The 25678-nt window shown below is 41.2% G+C and overlaps 1 protein-coding gene across 1 annotated transcript in view; it reads left to right on the forward strand.

Moving 5' to 3' along the window:
• LOC124554918 (protein unc-79 homolog) overlaps nucleotides 1–25678 on the forward strand; it is an 859177-nt gene that overhangs the window by 381645 nt on the left and 451854 nt on the right. The window contains exon 25 of the mRNA XM_047128608.1: nucleotides 8257–8402. Coding sequence (XP_046984564.1) covers nucleotides 8257–8402 — 146 coding nt within the window. The remainder of the gene's footprint in view (nucleotides 1–8256; nucleotides 8403–25678) is intronic.

The following is a 25678-nucleotide window of genomic DNA, read 5'->3' on the forward strand; positions in this document are numbered from 1 at the left end:
GATATGAAGTCAAACAGAAGAAATAAGAGCACATGAAAATCTTTGGACCGAAGTCAAGATCTAGGTACTGAGTTGATGGCTGTAAATCAACAAATTTACAATAGCTATAAAGTGAGTTCTTTGCCTTTTGAGACTGGACTCAATGTTCTTAAAAGATCCATACAAGCGCAGGTAGTTGGTAGACCAGTCATGGGGATGTCCAGTAATATGCTAGTAAATGTAGTCCTTTATGTAGCTTGCAGTATAGAAAGCATGGCCAATGTGTCAGGTGTCTTGTCTAAGATATAGAGGAGATTTTTGGTTGTTGTTACAAATATCACTGGAATAACAAACTACACATTGTGGTTTATGTCAGCACAAATGATAACTGCTTCCAGCTTTCAGAGACAATTCTAGGTTCTTCTAGATGGTTGGCTGAGGTGGTAATGCTAACTAGCCTTGCCTAAAAGATGGAAGCATAACATGTGACTTTCAGCATAATTCCAATAGCTGATTAGATCCTCTGATTTGGAGCCAGGAAGAGTGTCCACCAGAAGCTGAAAAATCACTGTGATGATTTCATAAACACATATATTAACATTTTCTGTCAGATGGAGATTTTTTAGAATGTTCCTTAACAGGTCAGGAGCAGAGTACATACGACATGCCTATGCAAGTATTCCACAGACCCAGTGATTAAATTCATGCACTATTTGGTAAGAAGATCAGATCAGCTACCATAAGACAGAGAAGAACATTTGTCATTGTAGGTCACAAGGAGAAAATGTTGAATGCAGGTTTATCCATGATAAGATCATAGAATATTTCACTTACATAAGGTGACCATTTCTGCAAAATGTTAACTGAAACAAAAACTAAATAGCAGAAACATGATAAATTATTGTTACAATGTGCCTCACAAGGATAGGAGAAGTTGATCATAAATGCGTAGGTTATTACACATTCCAAATTCAAAATAGTTCATGTGAAAGTAAGTGTCAGTAGGATCAAATGTGCTAATTGGATGCTTTTGAGGACCATATGCTACATGTAGTTCTAGAATGCCTCAAGGAAAACTTAGAAAATGTTGTATATAAATTTTCTGAGCTATAAAATGGAAAATCTTCATGTGATTAGCGCAAGTGACTCATATTATACTAAAATGTTAATTAAAATTGTATTGAAGAATTAGAGAATGAATGCACTAGAGAAACATCAGAATTTATAGAGCTGAACTTTTCAATCCATTTAACATAAAGGAGGGTGTTGTGACAGTGCCATGACATTTAAGAGTGCCACCACGTCAGTACGCGCAAACGGCGATAGAGGCGCTCCGCAACTCGGCTGAGTGCGGGAGCGCCACCTAGCTACGAACGGCGCCGGCCGCATGTCATGGCATGGCAGTCGAATGACCGATACGGAATTGGTAGAATGTAACCAGCTATTGTTTCTATGTTTGTATATCCATGCAATTTATTAGTGATTAAAGGTTATAACACTTTTTGGCGATGAGGTCAGATATTTTTGTTCCTGCGTTGTGGATTTGTGTGTTCGTGTCGGGGCAGACATGGAACAGCTTATGCAAGTGCTCATTGAACAGCAAACACAGCTGACAGCTGCTATTCAGGCGTTCTCGACGTCACTTACTCATCATCTGTCTTCCTCTTCTCCGCCTCCGTTCCCTCCTTAAGACGAGGCCGCTGAAGACTGGGAGGATTATGAGAAGCGTTTGCGGCAACACTTCTTGGCTTTTGGCATTGTCGACGCTCCTATGTGTAAGTCATTATTTCTATCTTGGGATTTCCCCACGGATCTATCAGCTGCTATCTCAGTTAGCCCTACTGCGGGAACCTGCCTCTCTGTCCTTCCAAGAAATGTGTGACTTATTGTCTAACTATTACCAAAAAAACACCCACGTCATTGCTGCCCGCGTGGCATTCTACTGGTGTCGTAAACATCCCCATCAATCTTACCAGGCTTGGGCGGCGGAACTACACGGTCTGAGTAGGAAATGTCAGTTTGTCACAGACGCTCATCATGAGTCTTATGTTGATTCAATGGTTAGGGATGCTATTCTACGCCTTGCTCCTGATAAAGAAGTTTGGCAACATGCCTTACAACTGCCAAACCCGTCGTTGTCGGAAGTTCTAAGCATCACTCAATCTTTTGAAGTGTCTCACTCTGCTGGTGCACAAATAGACATGTGGTGTGATGTAGGCGCTATACAGACCACTTTCGACACAGACAATTTGCCTGTTTCCCAGGGGACCGACGATGTGGCGGCAGTTCACTTGCGTCAACAATGTCGGGTTGGGCCGCCACGCTCGCAGCGAAAACAGCAACCACAGAAGCAGGTTCGTTCTGCACGTCCTTCTGGTCCACGTTGTTTCGTACAGCATGACAGGGCTGCGTGTCCAAAATGTTGGGCCATGTGTAATTCATGTAGGAAAAAAGGCCACATTGCTTCTGTGTGTCGTCCCCTAAAGATCCTGTCAACGAGGATGAGGTATCGGACATGGATGTTAACTGTGTGCTTTCTCAAACAAATAAGTTGTTTGTTACTGTTCATGTTCTGGATAAAGATATTCGCATGCAACTGGACACTGGCTCTGCAGTAACTCTCATTAATTCTCGCACGTATTTGGAGTTGGGCTCCCCTCCCTTGTCTCCAGTTACCCAAAATCTGAGAACTTATAACAAACAGAAAATTCCTATCATTCGCCAGTTTGATGCTTCCACTGCCTACAAGTCTGTTGTTCGGCCCCTCATGTTTTATGTGGTGGATCATGCGGGCACTGAAAACCTGTTCAGTTATGATGCTTTCCAGTTGTTCGGGTTCTCCATTGATGATGATGTGCACCTCATATCTGAGGATATTCCGTATCAACAGCTGGATGGATTGTGTTCTGAATTCTCGTCCGTGTTCTCTGCTGGTCTGGGTCGTGCCAAGGATTTTGAAGCCCACATTACTCTTAAACCTACAGCTCGCCCTAAGTTTTTCCGGGCACGCCCTATTCCGGTGGCATTGCGTGCACCTGTCAAGGCTGAGATAGACAGGTTAACAGCTTCAGGGATTCTCCTTCCTGTTACCTCCAGCGAATGGGCATCGCCAATCATGGTGGTTTCTAAACCAAACGGGAGTCTGCGATTGTGTGGTGATTTTAAAGCCACTGTCAATGCACAGAGCCTCATTGACACTTATCCTCTTCCCCGTCCTGAGGAGTTATTTACCTACCTCGCTGAGGCCAGTTCTTTTCCAAACTTGACTTATCGGAGGCGTACCATCAGTTGCCGTTGGATGCATCTTCCAAGGAATTTCTCGTCATTAACACTCCTTGTGGGTTGTATCAGTACCAGCGGTTACCATTTGGCGTCACTAGCACGCCAGCCATTTTTCAGTGGTTTTTGGAACAGCTCACGGCTTCCGTTCCCGGCTGCATAAACTATCTGGATGACATTGTTGTCACGGGGGCCTCCACTGAGGTGCACCTTCGCAATTTGCATTCACTGTTTCGGGTTCTGCATTTGGCTGGGTTGAAGTGCAATCTGGACAAGTCACAGTTCTTCCAACCCTCCATCATGTATCTTGGTTTCCACTTGTCCCGTGAGGGTATACGTGCTCTGCGTCAGCATGTTGCGGCCATTACCGCTCTACCCCAGCCGTCTACAGTAAAAGAACTTCAGGTGTTTTAGGCAAGATTGCTTATTATCACAAATTCATTCCATCCGCAGCAGCGGTAGCTCATCCTCTGCATCAGCTGTTACGCAGAAACGTTCCTTTCTGTTGGTCCGACGAGTGTGAGCAGGTTTTTGTCTGCCTGAAGGCTCATTTGCAGTCGGTGCCTTGTCTTGCCACATTCTGTCCGGGTCAGCACTCGGTTCTGGCGACTGACGCGTCCCAGTATGGCCTAGGGGCTGTTCTCGCCCATCAGTATGAGGATGGGTCAGAACGACCCATCGCCTATGCTTCCAAGACCCACAACGATGCGCAACGGCGTTATTCTCAAATCAAAAAGGAGGCGCTTGCAATCATTTACGCTCTAAAAAAGTTCAGCGTTTTTTTGTATGGTTCTAAGTTTCACCTCATCACCGACCACAAGTCGCTAGTCTCTCTGTTCAGCCCATCAGCGTCGCTTCCAGATAAGGCAGCTCACCGCCTGCAACGTTGGGCCTTATACTTGTCTCGTTTTCACTATGAGATTCACTATCGCCCCACGGCCCAGCACGCCAAAGCTGATGCGTTGTCGCGTTTGGCGATGGGCCCCGACCCGGTTTTCGATCGAGATAAACTACTCTGTTTCCACATTGATGAGGCAGAACGTTGTGCGGTCAAGGGTTTTCCGCTTACAGGTTCGCAGGTCACGTCGGCTACTGCACGGGACCCGGTCCTGCATCAGGTGATCGGTTTTATTCAACGGGGTTGGCCGGACAGGACCAAGGGCGGGGCATCGGATCCCCTTCGCAACTACCATGCCTTGCGCCTTCGTCTGTCTGTTCGTAATGGTGTTGTTCTTCTGGCCACGAATGGTGCATCTCCACTGGTCGTGGTGCCAGCCTCTCTTAGCAAAGATGTTCTCAAACTGTTGCATGAAGGCCATTGGGGGATTTCTCGGACTAAGTCCCTGGCCCGCAGGCACATTTATTGGCCCAGTATTGATTCGGACATCGCTCACATGGTCGCTGCGTGTGGTCAGTGTGCTCAACAACTGGCTGCACCCCGTACAATGCCCTCTCCATGGCCTGACCCAGCGCAGCCATGGGAACGGGTGCACGCTGACTTTGCCGGCTGCTTCCTCGGCACTTATTGGCTGCTGTTGATTGATGCCTTCTCGAAGTTTCCGTTTGTTGTTCGATGTCTGTCGCCCACCACTGCGGCGACGATGCTGGCTTTGTCCAAAATCTTTGCGCTAGAAGGTCTTCCATCCATGATCGTCACAGACAATGGCCCTCAGTTCTCTTCGCAGGCCTTCCCTGATTTTTGTACTGGACATGGGATTCATCATGTTACAGCAATCGAATGGGGAGGTTGAGCGCCTTGTCCGCACTTTCAAAAGCCAGATGAAAAAATTCCTTAGTGTATTTTCCACAGATGAGACTCTGTTGCATTTTATGAGTTCTTATTGCTGCGCGCCTCTGGGTGATCGCAGCCCTGCTGAACTCTTGCATGGCCGCTAACCGGGCACTCTACTGCTCCTGCTTCACCCTGTCAGGCCTTGTACTGTTTCCCCTCGTGCAGGAAAATACTTGGTGGGCGCCGACGTGTGGGCACGAGGGTATGGATCTTGCCCTAAATGGATTCCAGGGGTGGTCAAGGCTCTTCGCGGACGCCGGCTTTGTGAAATACGTACGGACGATGGCATGGTTGTTCGCCATTATGACCAGATGCGCCCACGAGTGGTGGCCACGCCAGTGCCACTGCCCCTTCCTTCGCCTCCACCAGCCCAAGAAGCCAGTCCTGTTGCTGCTGCCGATCTCCCATGCATGTTGCTGCAGCCGATGTCGCTACCGCTTCCGAGTCTGCCGGAACCGGCCCCAGTCGCGACGCCGCCTTCTCCGGGACCCATCTCGCTGGAGTACACCCCCAGGTCCACGACACCTATGGATGCTGCTCTGGAGTTTTCACCCATCATTTCGTCCAGGAGGCACGTTCCATGCATGGGCTTCCATCCTGGACATTTTCGACCGTACTCTCGTGTTTCTCCGCGGGATCTTCTCGGGGCCTCCCAAGAGGCCATGGATGTCTCCGCGCTGTCCGTGTCTCCCAGGAAGTGAGTGTTTTTTTTCAAGGGGGGAAAAGTGTTGTGGCAGTGTCACGGCATTTAAGAGTGCCGCCACATCAGTACGCCCAAACGGCGATAGAGGCGCTCCACAACTCGGCTGACCACAGGAGCGCCACCTAGCTACGAACGGCGCCGGCCGCATGTCACGGCACGGCAGTCGAATGATCGATACAGAATTGGTAACATGTAACCAGCTATTGTTTCTACGTTTGTATATCCACGCAATTTATTAGTGATTAAAGTTTATAACAGAGGGAATCAGAGCCAATAAGTGTTAGAACATCGGTGATTTTACATACTAAAAGCTATGTCAAGTGAGGTGCGTAGATAATTCAGCTTAGTCAGTACAACAGGGATCATATCATTATTTTACCTGAGCAGGCAACATAAAACATTCATCTCAGTGGCTGTAAATGTGGAGTATCAATAAATAAAATTCAAGAATACTGCACACTCTCCTTCATGTGAGTATGTTCAAAGCAAAGTGATGGGAAACTGAAAAGATCCTCTGTGGTTGAATATCCATGTTAGAAAGCTACTATGAAAGCAAAGAAAGCTGTATTGCAGATTTAAATGAAGGAAAAGGCTTGGTAAGCAAAGGATGTGAATGTAAATAAAATGAGTGCAAGGAAAAGAAAGAAGGAAAACTTGAGTTTAATATCTTGTCAATAATTAGTTCATTATAACTGAAGCACAAAGCTGGATTGGAGAAGGAAATTGGCCCTGTTCTTTACAGTGGAATCTTCCTGGTAATTGCCTCAAATGGTTTGAGGAAACTGCTAGAATACCTAAATCTGGATTTCTAAACAGATTTTTGAAACTGTCCACACAAACGTGATATGAAAGTAATAGTATTTACAACCTAACAAAAAATTATGTGTGTCTCAGTATTGAAGTCAATAAATGAATCCAGTCACTCAGTAATCATACTTAAACTGACATGAAGGATGATACAGGAAAGTGTAAAATACTACATAAAAATAAAAAATAAAAAAAACTAAATAAAAAATACCAAATTCCATCTTCCAAAACAGTTTCACTAAGGAACACTGTAGTGTGGTTTTCTCCTTTGAATCACTGCATGAATTTAAAAGTGACAGTTACTGAGACTAGTGTCATGGGGTACAACATTGTTTAACACCACTCAACTGAGGAAAAGCAAGCAGTAATAATGGTATACCTGCATGGTGGGAAATATGTGTACAGTATTTGGAGTATCTTACTTACCTTCAAGCAGCTTTTTATTGTAGGTTGCTACACTAATGAGCAATTCCAAACTATTGAGTAAAAGAGCACAGGTCATTCACATTTTCTAATAGACATGGATAATGGCATCCAGGTTGCTACCATATTCCTCAACCTCTTAAAGGCGTTTGATACAGTAACACACTCCCATCTAGTGAATGAAACAAGACCTTAAGGAATAACAAACCACACTTAATAATTTCAAACCCATCTAGTGAATGAAATAAGACCTTAAGGAATAACAAACCACACTTAATAATTACAAATAGTCACAACTGTTAAAAATCTTGGAGTTTTAACTGGAGTAGTTTAAAGTGGAATAAGCACATAAAATTACTTGTAAGAAAGGCAAATAATAGACTAACATTCATTTTAGGAATCTTAAGAAAAAGGCTTCACCCACAAAAAAGTAGCTTACAGAACCTTTGTTTAATCAGTTTTTGAATGTTGCTCCTTTGCCTGGCATCTTTACCTTTAGTAGGAAGGATTCATAGAAAAGATGAAAATGATCAAATGAAAACGTATATTTATTTAACAAGCATAAGAGCATCATAAAACAGCTCATCAATTCCTGTGGATGACACTATAAGAGATACGTTGTGAACTGCTAAGAGGTTTGCTCTTTAAAATTCTTTGTGTATATATTTCAGTTAAGGTCAAACAACAGATTACTTTCTTTTCTCATGCAGGATGAACATCCATGATTGAGAAAATATTTAAAAAGGGAAACAAAACAATGCACACATGTTATCTGTATTGTTTGTACTATACATTTACAATTAAATATGTTAAAAGTTGAATTTTTCTCGTAGTTAAAATGTAATGGTGTTCTCATGCTTACTGTCATTATACGTGCTGATAGATCCTACTTAAAAATGACAATCAAAGCATGATGGATTGGATGTATCAACAAATATAACTCCTCATGCTAATAAGGATGAGGACAATATTACATCATTGTTATAAAGATAATTCAATCTTGCCATATTTCAGTGTAAATTTATGCCACACACGAGCAAGGTAACATGCAGTATAGCTTTTTATAAGTTTCCTTTTTGCAATTAGATCAGAGATGAGGAAGATATACATATGAAGTGTTATAATAGAATATATGATTTCATATTTGTATAGTGCCTAGGCACTCCTTAGTTTTTTTCTGGATTATTTGCAATAAGTTTCATAATGCATTGCAAATTTGTAGACTTTTCTGTTTTTATATGTTTATAACTAACATTTCTCTTATAAATTTCAGATGGTCATATTCACTCTTTGGGTGGAACAGATGATGGAAATTTTCTTGGGTTTTTAAATCGTGTCATTAATTTGGAAGAATCAGATCATGAGACAATGCATCTTCTAATTTTTCTTATGATGCAGTTTCTATCCAGAGCAGACCAGGTATACTGAAATATGCTACATTATATTCTGTTGTAAAATTATATATCAAAAGAGTGATATTTGTCATTTGTCTTTGAATTAAATTTCCAATATCTAATATACAGTGGTACTATACACTGAAGTGACAGATGTCATGGGGTAGTGATATGCACATATACAGATGGTGTAGTATTGCGCACAATGTATATTAGGGCAGTGCATTGGTGGAGTTGTCATTTGTACTCAGATGGTTCATGTGAAAAGACCTCAAAGTGATTATGGGAATTAACAGATTTTGAACACTGGATCCCTTTGACATTCCATTTTGGAAATTGTTAGGGAATTCAATATTCCAAGATTCACAGTGTCAAGAGCATGCTGAGAATACCAAATTTCATACATTACCTCTCACAATGGACAACACAGTGGCAAATAACCTTCACTTAAGATCTGAGAGCAGGGCATTTGCATAGAGTTGTCAGTCTTGACAGACAAGCAACACTCCATGAAATAATTGCAGAAATCAGTGCGGGACATATGATGAATGTATCCAAAAGGATAGTGTGGTGAAATTTAGTGTTAATGGGCTATGGTAGCAGACAACCAATGCAAGTGCCTTTGCTAACAGCATGGTATTGCCTGCAGTGCCTCTCCTGAGCTCGTTGCCATATTGGTTGAACCCTAACTGTGGCCTGGTCAGATGAGTCCCACTTTCAGTTAGTAAGAGCTGATATCAGGGTTTGAGTGTGGTACAGAGCCCATGAAACCATGGGTCCAAGTTGTCAACAAGGAATGTTGCAAGCTGTTGGTGGCTTGATAATGGTTTGGGCTGTGTTTACATGAAATGGACTGGGTGCTCTGGTCCAGCTGAACTGATCATTGCGTGGAAATGGTTATGTTTGGCTACTTGGAGACCACACTTGCAGCCATTATGGAGTTCATGTAATCAAACAACAATTGAAGGCCACAATTGTTCATGACTTGCTTTGAAGAAAATTCTGGACAATTTTAACAAATGATTTGGCTACCCAGATCACCCAACATGAAGCCCACTGAATGTTTATGGGACATAATTGAGAGGTCTGTTTTTGCAAAAAATCCTACAGCAGCAACACTTTCATCATTATGGACAGCTATAGAGGCAAAATGGCTCAATACTTCTGTATGGGTCTTCCAAAAACTTGTTAAATGCCATGTTGAGCAGCTACACTTCGCAATGCAGAAGGAGGTCTGACACGATATTAGAAGGTGTCCTCTGACTGTTGTCTGTCATCTCATTGTAAATGATTCATTCATTTTCAAAGTTATATAGTGTACGAAGTGTTGCATGTACAAATGTGACTGATGTGTGAATAGATGTGCAAAATCATTAAGTCTGCATTGTGCCCACCAGTTGTAATTATATGTACAGTGCCTTGCCAAAATGGTTACAATGAAAGACAAGAGATTTTGTGTGTTGAAATATGTGAGGTGTATATCTGTTACAAAGATGGAGTGTGCATTTGGAAGAAATTATGGAAAAGAACCTCCATGTAAAGAGAACATTCTGCACTGGTGTTCACAATTTTGGATTAATCATTTTCTCTGTAAACAGGTAAGTACTGCTTTGCAATGTGTACCAGATGCAACAAGGGATAGGTTGAGGGAAAGTTTTGCATGCAGTCCAAAAAAACCAGCAGTCCACACAAACCACAAACTTGGAATCCCATAGTAAACTGTGTGGAAGATTTTGTGATGGTGTTTACATTTCAAATTGCACCATCTGCAGCTTGTGCAACGACTGAAACTGTATGATTAAGGACAATGGCGTCAGTTTTGCATTAAAATGCAGGAAGTGCTTGAGGATGAACTTTTCTCCTCCAAGCTGATATCAAATGATGAAGAAACCTTCTATTTATCTTGAAAGGTTAATTGCCACAATGTCAGAGTGTGAGGCACTGAACAATCTCATGAAATTTTGATGCATGAACAAGATTTGCTGTAGGTTGATATGCAGTGTCACAGATGAAGGTGTTTGGTCCATTTTTCTTCTGTGAGAAAATTCTGATGGGTAGCTCTTACCTTGATATGTTGCAGTTATGGTTGTTTCCACAACTGACTGCTGATTCTGAAACTCTGTTTCTGGAAACCTCTTCATTGGAGCAACAATGTTTGTCACCACCTACATGGTGAACTTCTGTGTTACTGTACTGGCTGTAGTGGTGAAGATGATGTGACAGTGTTCCTTGGCCCCTGGGTATAAGAAGTGTTTTACACCTATGGAGGGGAACAAGTGCATTAAGAAACTTCCTGGCAGATTAAAACTGTGTGCCAGACTGAGATTCGAACTCGGGATCTTTGCTGTGAACCAGGAGAGCTTCTGTTATGTTTGAAAGGTAGGAGACAATGTACTGGCAGAAGTAAAGCTGTGAGGACAGAGCGTGAGTTGTGCTTGGGTAGCTCAGATGGTAGAGCACTTGCCCGCGAAAGGCAAAGGTCCCGAGTTCGAGTCTCGGTCCAGCACACAGTTTTAATCTGCCAGGAAGTTTCATATCAGCGTACACTCTGCTGCAAAGCGAAAATCTCATTCTGGAAACATCCCCCAGGCTGTGGCTAAGCCATGTCTCTGCTATATCCTTTCTTTCAGGAGAGCTAGTTCTGCTTGGTTTGCAGAAGAGCTTCTGTTAGGTTTGGAAGGTAGGAGACAAGGTACTGGCAGAAGTAAAGCTGTGAGGATGGGGTGTGAGTCCTGCTTGGGTAGCTCACATGGTAGAGCACTAGACCGTGAAAGGCAAAGGTCCCGAGTTCGAGTCTCGGTCCAGCACACAGTTTTAATCTGCCAGGAAGTTTCATATCAGCGCACACTCTGCTGCAGAGTGAAAATCTCATTCTGGAAGTGCATTAAGAGTTACCTTGTTTGAGATACTATTACATTCTGTACCCAAAAATATTTATTCATTGCAATAATAAAATTTTAAATTGGAAGAGTTACTGTATATTCCTTATGTTGTCTTCATGAAATGCATTTATAAAAAAGTAATAGGTCTCATTAAAAATATGAAAATTCCAAACTCCATTACTAAAGAAAAATTGTGACTGTAATCAAAGAGTTTGTATTCTTCTAAAATCATTTAAAATGAAAACTGAGAATAATATCTATAGTGCATTAATTGTTCAAATCAGTCAACACCCTTATCACATATATAAAGAATCTCTGAATCAATTATAGAACATTACCTGACTTTCTGTCCATTAGATTCACCTTGGGTGAAAGTTGTAGCCAGTTAGAATCTGTACCAGCATCACTCCTGTTGACATTGTTCGAATTTTACATAAAACTGAAGTGAAAAGTATGACCAAAACACAAAATCCATATTGGGAAATGTCTGATCTACAGGTCTACTATAAATGATTCCTTTGTTTCCAGAGTTCTAGATTTTCTAAAGTGTTTCATGTACAAATATCATTTATGGAGGGAAAGTTTCCAAATAACTTGAAGACAGCAGAAATAAAACCAAGGGTAATGAATATGAAACAGGAAATGATAGACCTGTACCACTCCTGTGAGTCATACAAAAACATTTGAGATTATACTCGAAGACTCATAGCCCGTCTGATGATATATAGGGTAATCAATAAAAGCTAATTTGATTTGAAAATGATAAATGTGCCAGGGAAGCAAAAACAGAAAATTACAGACCCCTAGCACTTCTCTCACTTATTTTAAAAAAAGTTTGAGCTTATGCGCAAAGCCTCATACCAGTGCAGATGGTATATGGTGTAATCAAAAAAGTTAATTTGATTTTGAGAATGGTAAGCGTGCCATAGTACTAATCATAGATGTCATTGATATTTCCATAAACAGCTTAGACTAAAGAAGTGAGTAGCAATATTTATGGGTCTCACAGATGTATCTGACAGTATGGATCACTAAACATTTGTACAAATGTTAGCCATGTAAGGTATGAGGGAAGCAGAAGAGTAAATTTGATCATATCTCAAAAACAGGGGTTAATACACAGAAATTATAAAATCACCAGCAAAGAGGATAAAATCTAAAGCGAAGACACTATGCTTCTCAGCTCACAGTGACCCATACTTGGTCTAACATTTAATATATTAAACACAGATCACATGTCAAACATTTTTAAATATGACAATATTGTTATTTACAGAGATGAAACATCTCCACTTTGTTTCTCTGCCCACAAGGACCAGTACTTGGCCCAATACACAAATCACATGTCAAGTGCTGTTAATTACGGCAATGTTGTTACTTACACAGATGATACAACTCTATTGTTCAAGGATAATAATACTGAAAGTTTGGAAATAAATAGTTCAGTCCAAATATTTACAGAAATAAATTTACATAATAACACTAATAATACTCTTTATTTAAATGTAAGTTAAAAAAGATCAGAATGAAAATACTAGTATTTATATTTTATGAATAGAGCAAACTAAATTACATTCTTGAGTCTAGACCTGTGCAACTGGGTTCATCTGAATTCCGTGCTTGAAATTAAACTGCAAGAGGACAGCTGGCTATCACCAGCATTGGCTGGTGTGAATTTTTACATTTTATACTGATGACCACACAGAAAAAAAACCATATATACTAAATTCCTTAGGATAATAACTGATGAAAGTGTAAACAGGGATAGGCACACTGAAAATCTAAGTGGAAAAAGCAGCACAAACTTATATGTTGTGCACAAACTCACCTATGTAAAACACATATATTATCAAAATGACATACATCCCACTAATTCACTCTTCATGAAACTATGGTAGATTATGTGTAATATATTTATTTGAATTCTTACACTGGACAAAATTTAATATGCTCCTGCTATTCAAGATACTGAGAAAGAGTAGGGCTTGAGTTAATGATCTTGCAGTCCACTTGAAAGAAGATACAAACTGGTTATCCCAACAATTACAGATACTATCTGGATCCTACACTGAATTACTCTATTGGCACTTTGAGCAACAGAAAAATCAATGGGCTATGGACTGCTTTAACACTTTTAAGACTGGCCTCAGTCACTGTGGTGTGGACAACTGGTCTGCTGTTTGTAACACATTTTCTGAAGATCATTGATTTGTAATTCTAAATGCCATGAATTCATGTGATGTGTCATCTGTGTTGATGAAATGTAGTTTACCTATCTGTAAAAAGTGTAATAAGAGATATTAACATTAGCAGATATGCAGACTGTTTTAGTGACTAATGGTTTTACTCCAAAAAAGAAAAACCCTTACACACCGTTTTTAAATATAATTTGCCTGCGTGTGGTATTTTTCGAAACACTGATACATACAAAGAACTACATTACAACTTGGACACCACCAAGATATTTCTTTTCATCCTGTTTCTCCCTTTGATCTCTTACTGGCAGATGAAGGTAGCCCTTCAGATCAAAGTAGTATGGACTGACACAGTGCATCAACATACAGTATTCTGTTTTTAGAACAGATAGGTCATATTTTGAACACTACATGGTAGCACAATGCAGAAAACCATTGTTGTACAGACACATGATTACTGATAGAGCAATGGCAGTAATTAATTTTTACACACTACACAAGCCAGATTTGGGCACTATACATCTAATCAACTGCCACTGAACAAGTACTTCTTGTGTTCCATCTCGAATATGTTCTAAGTATTAACACCTGAATCTACATTTCATTTGTAATAATGTTTTGCTGAGTTATCATTGAGCTTTTGTGTTGTGTATAAACTTTGTTGGTCACTGGATTGTCCTAAGACAATGAACTGTTGGTTTTGGACACAGTTACAAATTGGGCATATTTGGGAAAATTTGCCAGAAACATGCTATCTGGTTTTTAGCCATTATGTGTTCTGTGCATCTGAAAATTATGTACTTGAAATAATGTGAGTTTTTACCTGTGATAAGGATTCCATACAGTTCCACATAAATGTCTGCTTACTAAACATCAGATCTAGCACATGATTTGAGGGAAGAGTTCTTACCAAACACAGCAACTGTGCAAGAAGCAAAGCTATTCACTAAACATGTGAAAAACCTACCACAAAGTACAAAAAACTTTATTAGCAAACAGAAATTGCCTTTGAAATGCAGAAAAAACTTTAGGTGATTAATGCTTAGTGCTAAGACTTACAGGTATCCCTCAATGTAGCAGGCTGCAGTATGTGTAAATGGGAAGAGAAGTACAATATTGTTTGACCATACCATTCATGAATATTCACTGAATTCTGTGACAATGGTGTAATGCCTTACGATATTTATCTCAATTCTTTTCAAGTAGAATGACCAAGCACATGGATTTGACTATGGGGAAGGGCAGTTGCTAGTGTAAGAGTCACTGGAGCAATCCCAATGAACTGCACCTCATCAACAAGGGTGTTTACTTAAAAAAAATTTGTTAGACAGCTTCTTGAGTACTTTATGGGATACTTGACAAATCTGATAATTAGAAAAGTGAGATAAAATTCAAGTAAGAACATTGTGTCTGGCCACTGTAAGAGGGTTACAAAGATACTCAACAACTTCCAAAGATCTGCTACAGAAAATACACCTGCATATATCAAGCCTACTTCTCGAAATTCCACAACTACATTCCAGGACACAGCAAAAATAAAATTTTGGTTTTTCCCCCTCCCCTTCCCCCAAATCGTGTCCCCATCCCTCCATTTCTTGCCAAATGAGGGTACATACTCGTAATTCACCCAGTAACACTGACAAATGTGGTCATTCGGATGGTCCATGTGTTATGGTGTGTGGAAGTATATTGCATGGCTGTACTGAGCTCCAGATCTTTGAACATTGTACACTCACTGGTCATTGTTATTGCTATACTGTACTCTTTCCCCATGTGCATCATTTCAGGGGTGTATTTGGCCCCCACTCTCTTTTTGTGGATGACAGTGCATGACAGTGTAGAACTGTGCAGTTGGAAGAGCTCTTGAAATGATAGGATATTCAGTGAATGGACTTTCCTGCCCATTTCCCTGCCTTAAATCCCATTGAGCACATGTGGAATGCATTGGGTACATGTATTTCAGCACATCCAAATGCACTCATGACTTTCCAGCAGTTGTCAACTGTACTGATGGAGGAATGGAATGCCTTACCACATGAACTTCTCAACAACATTGTGCCCATCATGAGAACATACTGCAGTGCACACATTGCCATCTGTGGTGATCACACAGCCTATTAAGAACCATGTCCCACATGTTGTAATGTCCAGGATGAAGTAAACAGCACCGGGTCCCATGTGGGAGAAATTACACCCAGACAGACAACAGAAAATAGGTTTATTAATAACAATAAAAATTCGCTCTACTCTGTCCTGGATCATTAATTAATATGAACTCAAAATAGTTTAGCAGTCAAAGTAACTGTCTTCTTTTAACACTTATTGTAGGATAAGGGAAGGCAAGACAGTTAGGCTGTACATCTAGAATGTCTGATTCACTGACTGTGTGATGAAATCTATGTCTTAAGGACCACAAGATGGGGTGACAGCCTCTGAGCACAATCACAGTAACAAACCACCGTACCCAATTCCAGGAAGCATAGTGTCAAGGGGCCAAGTCTCAGTGCAGGAAGGACAAATATGGCTCATGGCTCCATGTAGGTCTGGAAGTGGCATTCTCCAGTTGGCTAGCTGGGTTCAGCTGGTGTATATGGACTTCATAATTGGTGAAAGAAGATTTGGTAAACAGTTTCAGTTTATGTTTATTCTAGCAGCTCCAGATTCCAGTTTCTGATTATCCATCTTCATTGCTAGAGAAAATACAGGAACCAATTAAAATACAATTATGGTACATAGTTACAGATAAAGTTAACACATTTCAGCCATTAATTGTGATGGTTCCTCTTAGACTATACATATCTGGAGCTGAAATCCCACTGAGGCTGTTCTTTACAGTTATCTCACAGCTGACTTCAGTATATGCAATACATGTATATGGTGCCGTCTGTTCATTCATTCACACATTTTATATATGGAGCTGGTTATTTATGTCATCACAAGAATAGCCATTTGAAGGAAATACATTTTCTATCAGTATATAATAGAAGTAGCTACAGTCCTGAGTATTCTTAAAACAGTAAAAAGTTTTACAATCAAGTAATTAATAAAGTGAGCTACTTTGTGTAGATGGCTACTGATATGTAGATAATTGCTATTCATATTCTATCATGAAGTTCATCATGTATCACAGAGAATCTGGGCTTAATCTTGAGGAACAATGTTGAAAAGAGAAATTTCTATCAGGGGTTGGCATATACAAAACTGAATGTCCAAACAGTGATGCGTGTTACATGGGACAGGCTGGCAGATGTTATAGGTGAAATTTGGCAAATATGTTTCTATGATTTCAAGTGGCCATGGTGAGCCCATGGTGTCCTTAGACATGAGGATGTTGCATCTATGTGATAAGGGTAAGTGTATGGATTTGTTAGAGGATGTCAAGAATTTTTGCTGTCAAGTGTCTCATGGTGGGGCACTGCTCACTGAGCAGATGACCATGAGAGCTTCTTGGCTTTGGGAGACATTTGAAGATCTATGGTGGTTGATCAAAAGATGTGGGACATTGACATGAACAATGTAGTTATAGTTATCCACATCCAACACTGTTTGTGAGTAGGAATGTTCTGCGGGCTTCTATAATTGAATTTACATGCATTTGTATGGTTTATCTAATAGTTTACTATTTTTAACATCAATTAATACCATAACAACAAGCATTCTTCTGTTATTTGGGATGTGAGAACACCTTATTCCACATAAGCTCCTTAATTTCTCAGCAACTAGTGTCACTATGCTTGGTAATCAGCTTTAATTTTTCTTTGTTATTAATTAAACTGGAAATATTGTACTTTAAATCAAGACCTATTTGCATCCAGTGTTTGTTTTAGTACTGATAGGAGTGCATAATTATGGAAATTACAACAACTAAGTGGGTGATTAGTTCACATAAACACAGCTAGTTGTACATAATGGTGTATCTAAAACTGTGGTTTTAATATAATCCTCTTTCAACTGCTATTGTTAAATTGTATAGAAACCAATGGATGGGTAATGTTTCTAGATACATTTATACATGACATACTTCTTTGATATAATTACACACATTACAGTAGTCACCTACATGAAGCGATTCACGTTACTACCAACTACCAATTTGACTGCAAGGAATTTTTTCTGTTTTAACATCACTCACAATTCACATCCTTCCTCACCACCAACTGACTAGATCGAGTAGGATATTCCCTGATACTAGTCTGCTTATTCCTGCTCTCCTTCTTGCACCCGTACCTGTTTGTGTATGTAGTTTGGTTGTGTATTTGAGACTTTCTTCTGTGTGTTATGTGTGCCATTGAAACTTTCTTCCATGTGTTATTTGCATACTCAAGACTTCCTTCTTTGTGCCATCTGCACATTTGCATCATCAAGATTTCTGAATTTCTGCTCTCTCTCTCTCTCTCTCTCTCTCTCTCTCTCTCTCTCTCTCTCTCTCTCTTTGTGTGTGTGTGTGTGTGTGTGTGTGTGTGTGTGTGTGTGTGTGTGTTTGACATTACACATCACCTTATATTGTGGATCACCGTGACTGCCACTGCCTCCATCTTGCTCCCGCTGCCATTGCTTACATCACCAATACATCACCCATCAACCACCCTCTCACCACTGACACCACTTCCGCCACCACCACTGCCACCTCTTTTTCAGCACCATTGCATCATCCTGGACATTGCTCCTGCCATCCCTGTCATGTTGGAGACAATTGCACTGTCTACAATTCCACCATAGCTCATTGCTGTCATCCCAGTACTGATTCTGCACTGCTCACTCCAATCATCACCACTCATCACTGTTTGCCATCATGGATCATCCCACAATGTCAATCATCTATATGTGTCCATCCCCTGCTCCTTCTGTCACCAAATGGTGTGTGTCATCTAACCCACCCCTGTACATCTATCCTTTCATCCTCTCCAACCCAGCTCAAAAAATTCCTCAAACCCAATTCACACACCCTAAAAATCAAAAATTACATGCCAAGCCTCCATATCCAACATATCATCCCAAGAAAAGACTCTATATTACTGAAGTCCATGAATCCCAGGTTTCACACTGACCTCCTGTCCAAAATTCCTTGCATTACCTTAGATCCCAAAGCCTGCTTAACAACTCTCACCATACCACCCCATGCTACACAACCCCAAACTTACTGTGATCCTCCCACCTTCACTGCAGTGATCACTAAAGTTGACATTGAGATCACAGATGAAGAGGCGGAATGTGAACTGAACAACAAATGACCTTTCTCCAACTAGCCTCATTTGTGTTTCACTGACCCTGCCAACACCATCAATCTTCTCCTTGAAGAGGGAGCCTTATATACCACCTTTGCCATATGATTGAACCTTTCAAATCCAATCCTCACTCCTAAAACTGTCAAAAGTGTCTTCACTACAATGACCACCTAACTGCAGATTGTGAAATACCATCCACCTGTCCACACTGCAAAGCCTCCTATTTCGTTAAACAGTGGCCTAATCTTGTTTCCCCTCCTATCTGCAACATTGCAATGATTCCCAACCCACCTAGTCTGCAAAATGCGAAGCCAAGCCTCATCAACCAAACCTGAGTTCACAGTCCTGATCCATTCCACTCACACATTCAGCTCAACAATTTCCTCCACCCAACCCCCCTGCTTAAGACATCATCAAGTTAATGACAGTCATCCTCTAAAACACTCAGCAATTCCAACATCAACACACCCTCCAACAAATCTCTCTTGCTATCCACTCCAAGAACTATCTCAACACCCAAGTCACCTACTCCCACAGTCAGGGCCACCTCGTCTTCACCCAACTTGACGCCCTAGTTAAACCCTCACTAGTCCTCACCCTCAAACACCACTCTTATCCTTTATAATGACACGACAGCATCTTACCCTTTATAATGACACAGCAGCACGACAACATCCTGTACCCAAACATCTGCTTCCTACCCCACCAACAAGCATTTTTAATTCTTATCCTTCTCCAACACAATGTCCACACCTTAATCCTTAATGAAACATTGCTCCAGCCCTATCACACGATCCAAACCTCTCCCTTTATCCTCCACCAAACAGACAATTCCCTTCCCTGGCCAGAGGTGGGGTTGCAGTTTCCCACCACAAGAACATCTCTGTTTGGCCATAACCCTAATACAATACTCCCACTGAACACCTTATCATTACCCAATTCTTCAAAAACCTAATCATTTCCTGTGCCACTATCTACATCTGACCTAATCACTCCACCTCTCTGACTTTCTCATCCACATCAACCATACCTTTTCCACCTTGATTATTTCCGTTGGCCCCAAAAGCTGTAGTAGATCCCCTACAGAACTCCAATGGTGGTGTCAGTTTACAGACTCCCTGCAGATTGACATGGTTCTCATCCCACAACACAGCCATCCTGAAAGCAACACTACTGCAACTGTCATCCTAGCATCTCCCAATCTCCTCTCATACCTCACTGCATAAATCCTTGATCCAGTTGGAAGTGGCCATCACCTATTCTCCTCACTGTCTTCTACACACTACCTCATCCCCATGTAACCCATCCCAACGTGTATCCAAATACTCTCCAAGATATCTCTCATGGCAATTGGAATGCCTACCAGAAAGTCTGGAAACCCAGATTGAAAGCCATCCCCTGGCCTTCCAGTAACCTGAGAATATCCTTCATGCCATGTTCTTCCTGAATCAGACCTTATCAGATGCTATATCTACTCACATTCTTGCCAAAACCATACATCCTCATTGCCCCACCCCCAACTCACAAGCCCGGCTCCTTCTCCAAGAATCCCATCCCTTGTACTCCTCCTAGTTGCAGACCTGTGACTGGGATATGCCACTAGTGAATACAGAGATACATCAGGAATTTATTAAATGTGAAAAAATCTTGAGACTGGCATCAAACTTGAACCAGACTCTATGCTATAGTTCCCATTAACTCTTCCAAGTTTTGAAAAGCATTCAATCAACTCGCTGGCAGTAACTCCATCCCTCACTACCTGCTTCTCCACAATAACCATCCCTTACCTGACAATCAGAGCAAAGCTGACCACTTTGCATCCTATCTGTCTGACATTTGCTCCATTTCTGATGACCCCCACTTTGATAACTCTCTGTTCCCTACCAACTGTGAACACACAAACACCACTATCCCACCCCTGGCTCCCAGCTTCCAGTATTTGGACCATACATCACAAATAGAAATAAATACACCAGTCACAGCACATGACATAAAACAAGAATTCCACAAAAAGAAACACAACACTCCACCCAGTTATGGCTGCATTACCTATTGACACCCCAAAGAATGTCCCTCCTCCTTTCTTGTCGTCCTTGCCACCCTATACATCACTATCCTCTCCACAGTTTACTGTACTCAACTATGGAAAACCTCCAAAATTCTAGTTTTCACCAAACAACACAAACCTTCTACTGATACCTCCTCTTGCTGCCCCATGTACCTCATTTCAGTGTTCAGCAAGGACTTTGAATCCATACACTCCCGCCACACCCATCAACACGTGAAGCAATACCACCTCCACACCAATGGCTTCCTTCCCAATTTCTCCTCTGATGACCAGCCCCTTCACCTCACCCCTCTCCTGTCCCACCAAATCAGCGCCCATAGATCAGCTGTTTTTGTCTCTCATGACCTAGAGAAAGCCTGCAACCATCTCTGCCATTCCTGACTCCTCTTCCAGCTCCAAACATCTGAACTTCTAGTTAATTATGTCTGCCTTTTGCATCACTCCTCTCTAATCACCCATCCTTTGTTGGTATTAACAGTACCATTTCTTGTACCTTCCAACACTGTGTAGGAGTACCCTAAGGCTCTGTCTTCTCTCCTCTCCTTTATCTCCTCTACTGTGCTGATATGCCCAAATCACATCCACTAGTCCACGTCCTTCAGTATGCTGATGACACCACTTTCCTCACCCTCTACCCTACACTCTAAATATCCCAATGATCCATCCAAATCCACCTCAGTCAGTTTACCTCCTGGTGTCACCAATGGCTCCTCAAGATTATTCACTCCAAAACCCAGGAAATACTTATAAGATGAATGACTCACACCATCTGTCTCCATGACTTTTACCTTACCATTTACAAACAGCCTATCCAATTAATTAAAACACTAAAATATCTTGGACTAACACTTGACTGGTAACTAACATAGAAAGCTCACCTACTAACCATCCAACAGAAAGACAAAAATACACCAAAATTACTGACAGCCCAAACATGAAAATTACACCCCTCCAGTATTCTCCACACCTACAAAACCCTGATCCAACCCATCCTCTGCTATGCATATGTTGCATGGATATCTGTCCCATCAAAGTTCTGTAATTCCCTCCAAATTCTTGAATGTTATGCACTCCGTCTAACTTTCCACATCTATTTACATTCCTCCCCATGGATTCTCTACCATCTCATCAAATTCCCATCACTTTTGACCCACACTGAACACTTCAGCATTTCTGGTAGATTCCAGTAACGCCATCATTTCCCCTGTGATCACCAAACCAAGTACACAGCTGCTATTTTATAAATACTTCACATTGTCCCTATGTCTACACACACTGCATATCCTATCCCAATGCAAGTTCCACCAATTCCCACTCCCAGACAATGTTTTCTGCCCCAATATTTATCCCCCCTACCAGCTTTAACTCTTCCTTGCCTATCCCACTCCACACCAGGACTCCTCTCTCTTTGTTGTTCTCCATGCATCGCCATCCCTTTCCTCTTGCTACCACTACCCTAACCACACACCAAAGTCCTCCTCACCCTCTGCCTTTCCCACCTTCCACCTCAACCCCTACCTTCATCTCCACAGATATTCCTACCTAACCTACTCCTATCTTTTCTACCCACACCCATCAACCCTATGGAACATAATCCTTCCTGCAGAAATACCTCTCACCCAATGCAGGTCTTTCAGACTTTAAGTGAAAGTGCAGTGCTTCAGCAGTTTTTTTTTCTCAAAATAATTTCAACATTCTGTGATGTATTTTCAAAATTTATATATTTTCATTTTTCAGCTGTTCATCTTTCATTTCTTTCATTTTTAATTTAAAATGGTAAAACAGTCAAGCTGTTTTCTTTCTCATTCTTAATTATGCATTTTTAACTGCCCTTGGCTGAAGAGCAGAATATTGTACTTCTAACAGCACATACCCTGCCCGTATGGGGCAAGGGGAATGAAATAAGAACAAAGGAAAAAATGCAGTCACAATTGTAATTGCTTCTATTGCGTATGGATAAAAAATGTGTTTCCCAAAAATGGCTATTCTTGTGCTAAGGTAAATAAGCAATTAGATATACAAAATGCATTACTAAAAGATGACACATGAATACAGGGCATCAAGTCATGTATGACATACACTGAGACCATCTGTGAGATAAGTGTAAACAGTGGCCTCAGTGCAGTTTGAACTCTCTATATGTATAGTCCAAGAGGAACTATGCCAAATAATGGCTGAAATGTGTTAACTTTGTCTACTGGTATGTATCATCAAGTTATATGTGAAATTTATGCAATTGTACTTTGGTGTTAACATGTGTATGATTGTATTCTAATTGGTTCCTGTATTGTGTGTAACAATGATGGTGGGTACTCAGAAACTAAAATCTGGATCCGCTAGAATAATCATAAACTGAAACTGTTAACTGCATCTTCTTTCACCAATTGGATAACTTAAGCCATAATTCAGTCCATATCCAGCAGTTGAAGCCAGCTCGCCAGCTGGAGAATGCCACTTCCAGACCTACATGGAGCCACAAGCCATATTTGTCCTTCCTGCACTGAGACTTGGCCCCTTGACACTATGCCTCCTGGAATTGGGTACAGTGGTTTGTTACTGTGATTGTGCTCAGAGGCTGTCACCTCATCTTGTGGTCCTTAAGACATAGATTTCATCACACAGTTAGTGATCAGATATTATAGATGTACAGCCTAACTGTCTTGCCTTCCCTTACCCTACCAGAAGTGTTAAAATAAGACAGTTACTTTGACTGCTAAAGGATGTTGTGTTCATGTTAATTATTGATCCAGGACAGAGTAGAGTGAATTTATATTATTATTAATAAACCTATTTTCTGTTGTCTGTCTGGGTGTAATTTCTACCACATGGGACCCAGTGCAGTCTACTTCATCCTGGACATTACAGCATGTGGGACACAGTTCTTAATAGGCTGTATAATCACCAGGGGTTGCAATGTGTGCACTGCAACATCCTCTCATGCTGGGCACAATGTTGGTAAGAAGTTCATGTGATAGGGCATTCCGTCCTCCACCAGCACGGTTGACAACTGTGGATAGTCGTCGGTGCATGTGGATGTACTGAAATACATCTATTCAATGCATCCCACATTTGTGGCAGATGAACACAACATGGACTGCTTGTGGTCATGAGATGTGGCAGAGGCAGTTAGGTCCATTCTAGTTGCACCTCCTGGTGCCACCTGCCTGCTGCCATCTGCTGGCAAGGCGAGCACCCTGAGTCACAGTGGCACTGTCCTGAATTATCCACAACAATACACTTGGTATTGTTGTTTTCCTATGGAAGCTGATTTTTTTGGCCAACCTAGAAATTCTACCATGTGTCTGCTCAATGGTGGACAGTTTCCACCAACATTCAGTGATTGGAATTCTTGCACTGACTCAACTGACTGCATGTTATGTATTAGCAAATACTATAATTTCATACACCTGAATGTAGGATTTTAAAATATCAAAACCAATCATGGCTTAAAAAAATATTAGCACAGCTGAAGTGGCTCTCTCTAAATTAATTATCATGCCTGTCAGTTCTGGATGTCCTATGTACCAAATCCTGTAAACCCAAGATGATTGTGACTCCCTTCAAGCTACTAACTAAAATATGAGGTTACACTGATGTCACTTGGTACTTAATTTGAGCATCGAATTAGCTCTTCACATCAGTGGTGTCATTTCTGTAGCTAATCAGTCGTTAAGCAAAGTTTGGTAGTGATTATGAACCAAGGAGCTATATCCATCCCAGTTCATGATGGTGGCTGAAAGAGCCAGTATCTATTTGAAAGCTGATGTGGATAGCATTGGTTACCATCTCTAATGCCAGTAGTCTAGTGGAGGTGGGCAGAACAGTCTGCGCCTGGAGGACATCTGGGCTGAGCATATAGTATGCTTCACCCGAGTCAGTGTCCATTGTGGCCAGACAGGTACTATAAAGATTCAATTTAATTGTGAACTAACAAATCTGTGCCTTATGACCAGTTTTACCACAGATTTGGCATGTTGCCCAGCAAAAGTAACATTTCCGGTGCTGATTTATGAGGATAGCTGCATGACTGTAACTTCCAGTTGGACCAGTTACACATGGCAGCCTTCCTAGATGGAACTAGTCTACTGGAACTGATAGGTTTGGGAGGGCAGGACTGAGCTTGTGTCTTCAGTATGGACTGGGTGGCAAATATATGTGATACATCTTGCAGGGCCACTGAGGACTGGACTCACTGCTCAAAAGCCTCAACAAATGGGAAGCAAGTTGCTAAAGGTGGATCATTTAATGTGACAAGGTCATACTGTAGCCCCTCATCTCTAGAATGAACTAGAATCATATCCATAACCAGTAACTTGACATATGATTGTTTGAAGTTAGCATTGCAGCACTGAAAATGCCAATCCCAGGAATTGAGCTTACCATTCCCAGTAGGACTGTCCATTCTGTTCATAACAACTAAAAAATTTGTGCCTGGTCTCTGCCACATGAACTTACAAATCAAAATATTCTAGTGAGCATGTTTTCGAATGTTCCTACATCAAGGGATTCAATTCTACTTTTGGAGTTAACTGCTGCAGGAGGTGATAGACAACAGAAAAGTGCACTGTTGGGTATCACCTGAGATTCTGTGGCTGATGCAATGCTGCTTTACAAGGGCAATATAATTGACCCATGGTTCTGCATTTATGTCAAACACTGGGAATGTTGATGGTGAGTCCCTGAAGCCCTTCACCGTGCAATCATTGTGAGACATCTGATTGCAAATTTCAGGTGACATGGTTATAGTTACTGTCTTCCCCAACATAGACTCCTGTTCCTGTTGCATGGTTTGTAAAAGCAACTTGGATAGTCATGTCTGTGGTGGTGTGGGTATGCTGAAATGGAAACCTGATGTAAGCATGCTATGTATGTGATAAAAACATGTAAAAACTCCATCTACCTGGGGCACAGCACAATATTTCAGTCTAAAT

The sequence above is a fragment of the Schistocerca americana genome, chromosome X (assembly GCF_021461395.2).
Source record: "Schistocerca americana isolate TAMUIC-IGC-003095 chromosome X, iqSchAmer2.1, whole genome shotgun sequence".
NCBI lineage: Eukaryota > Metazoa > Arthropoda > Insecta > Orthoptera > Acrididae > Schistocerca > Schistocerca americana.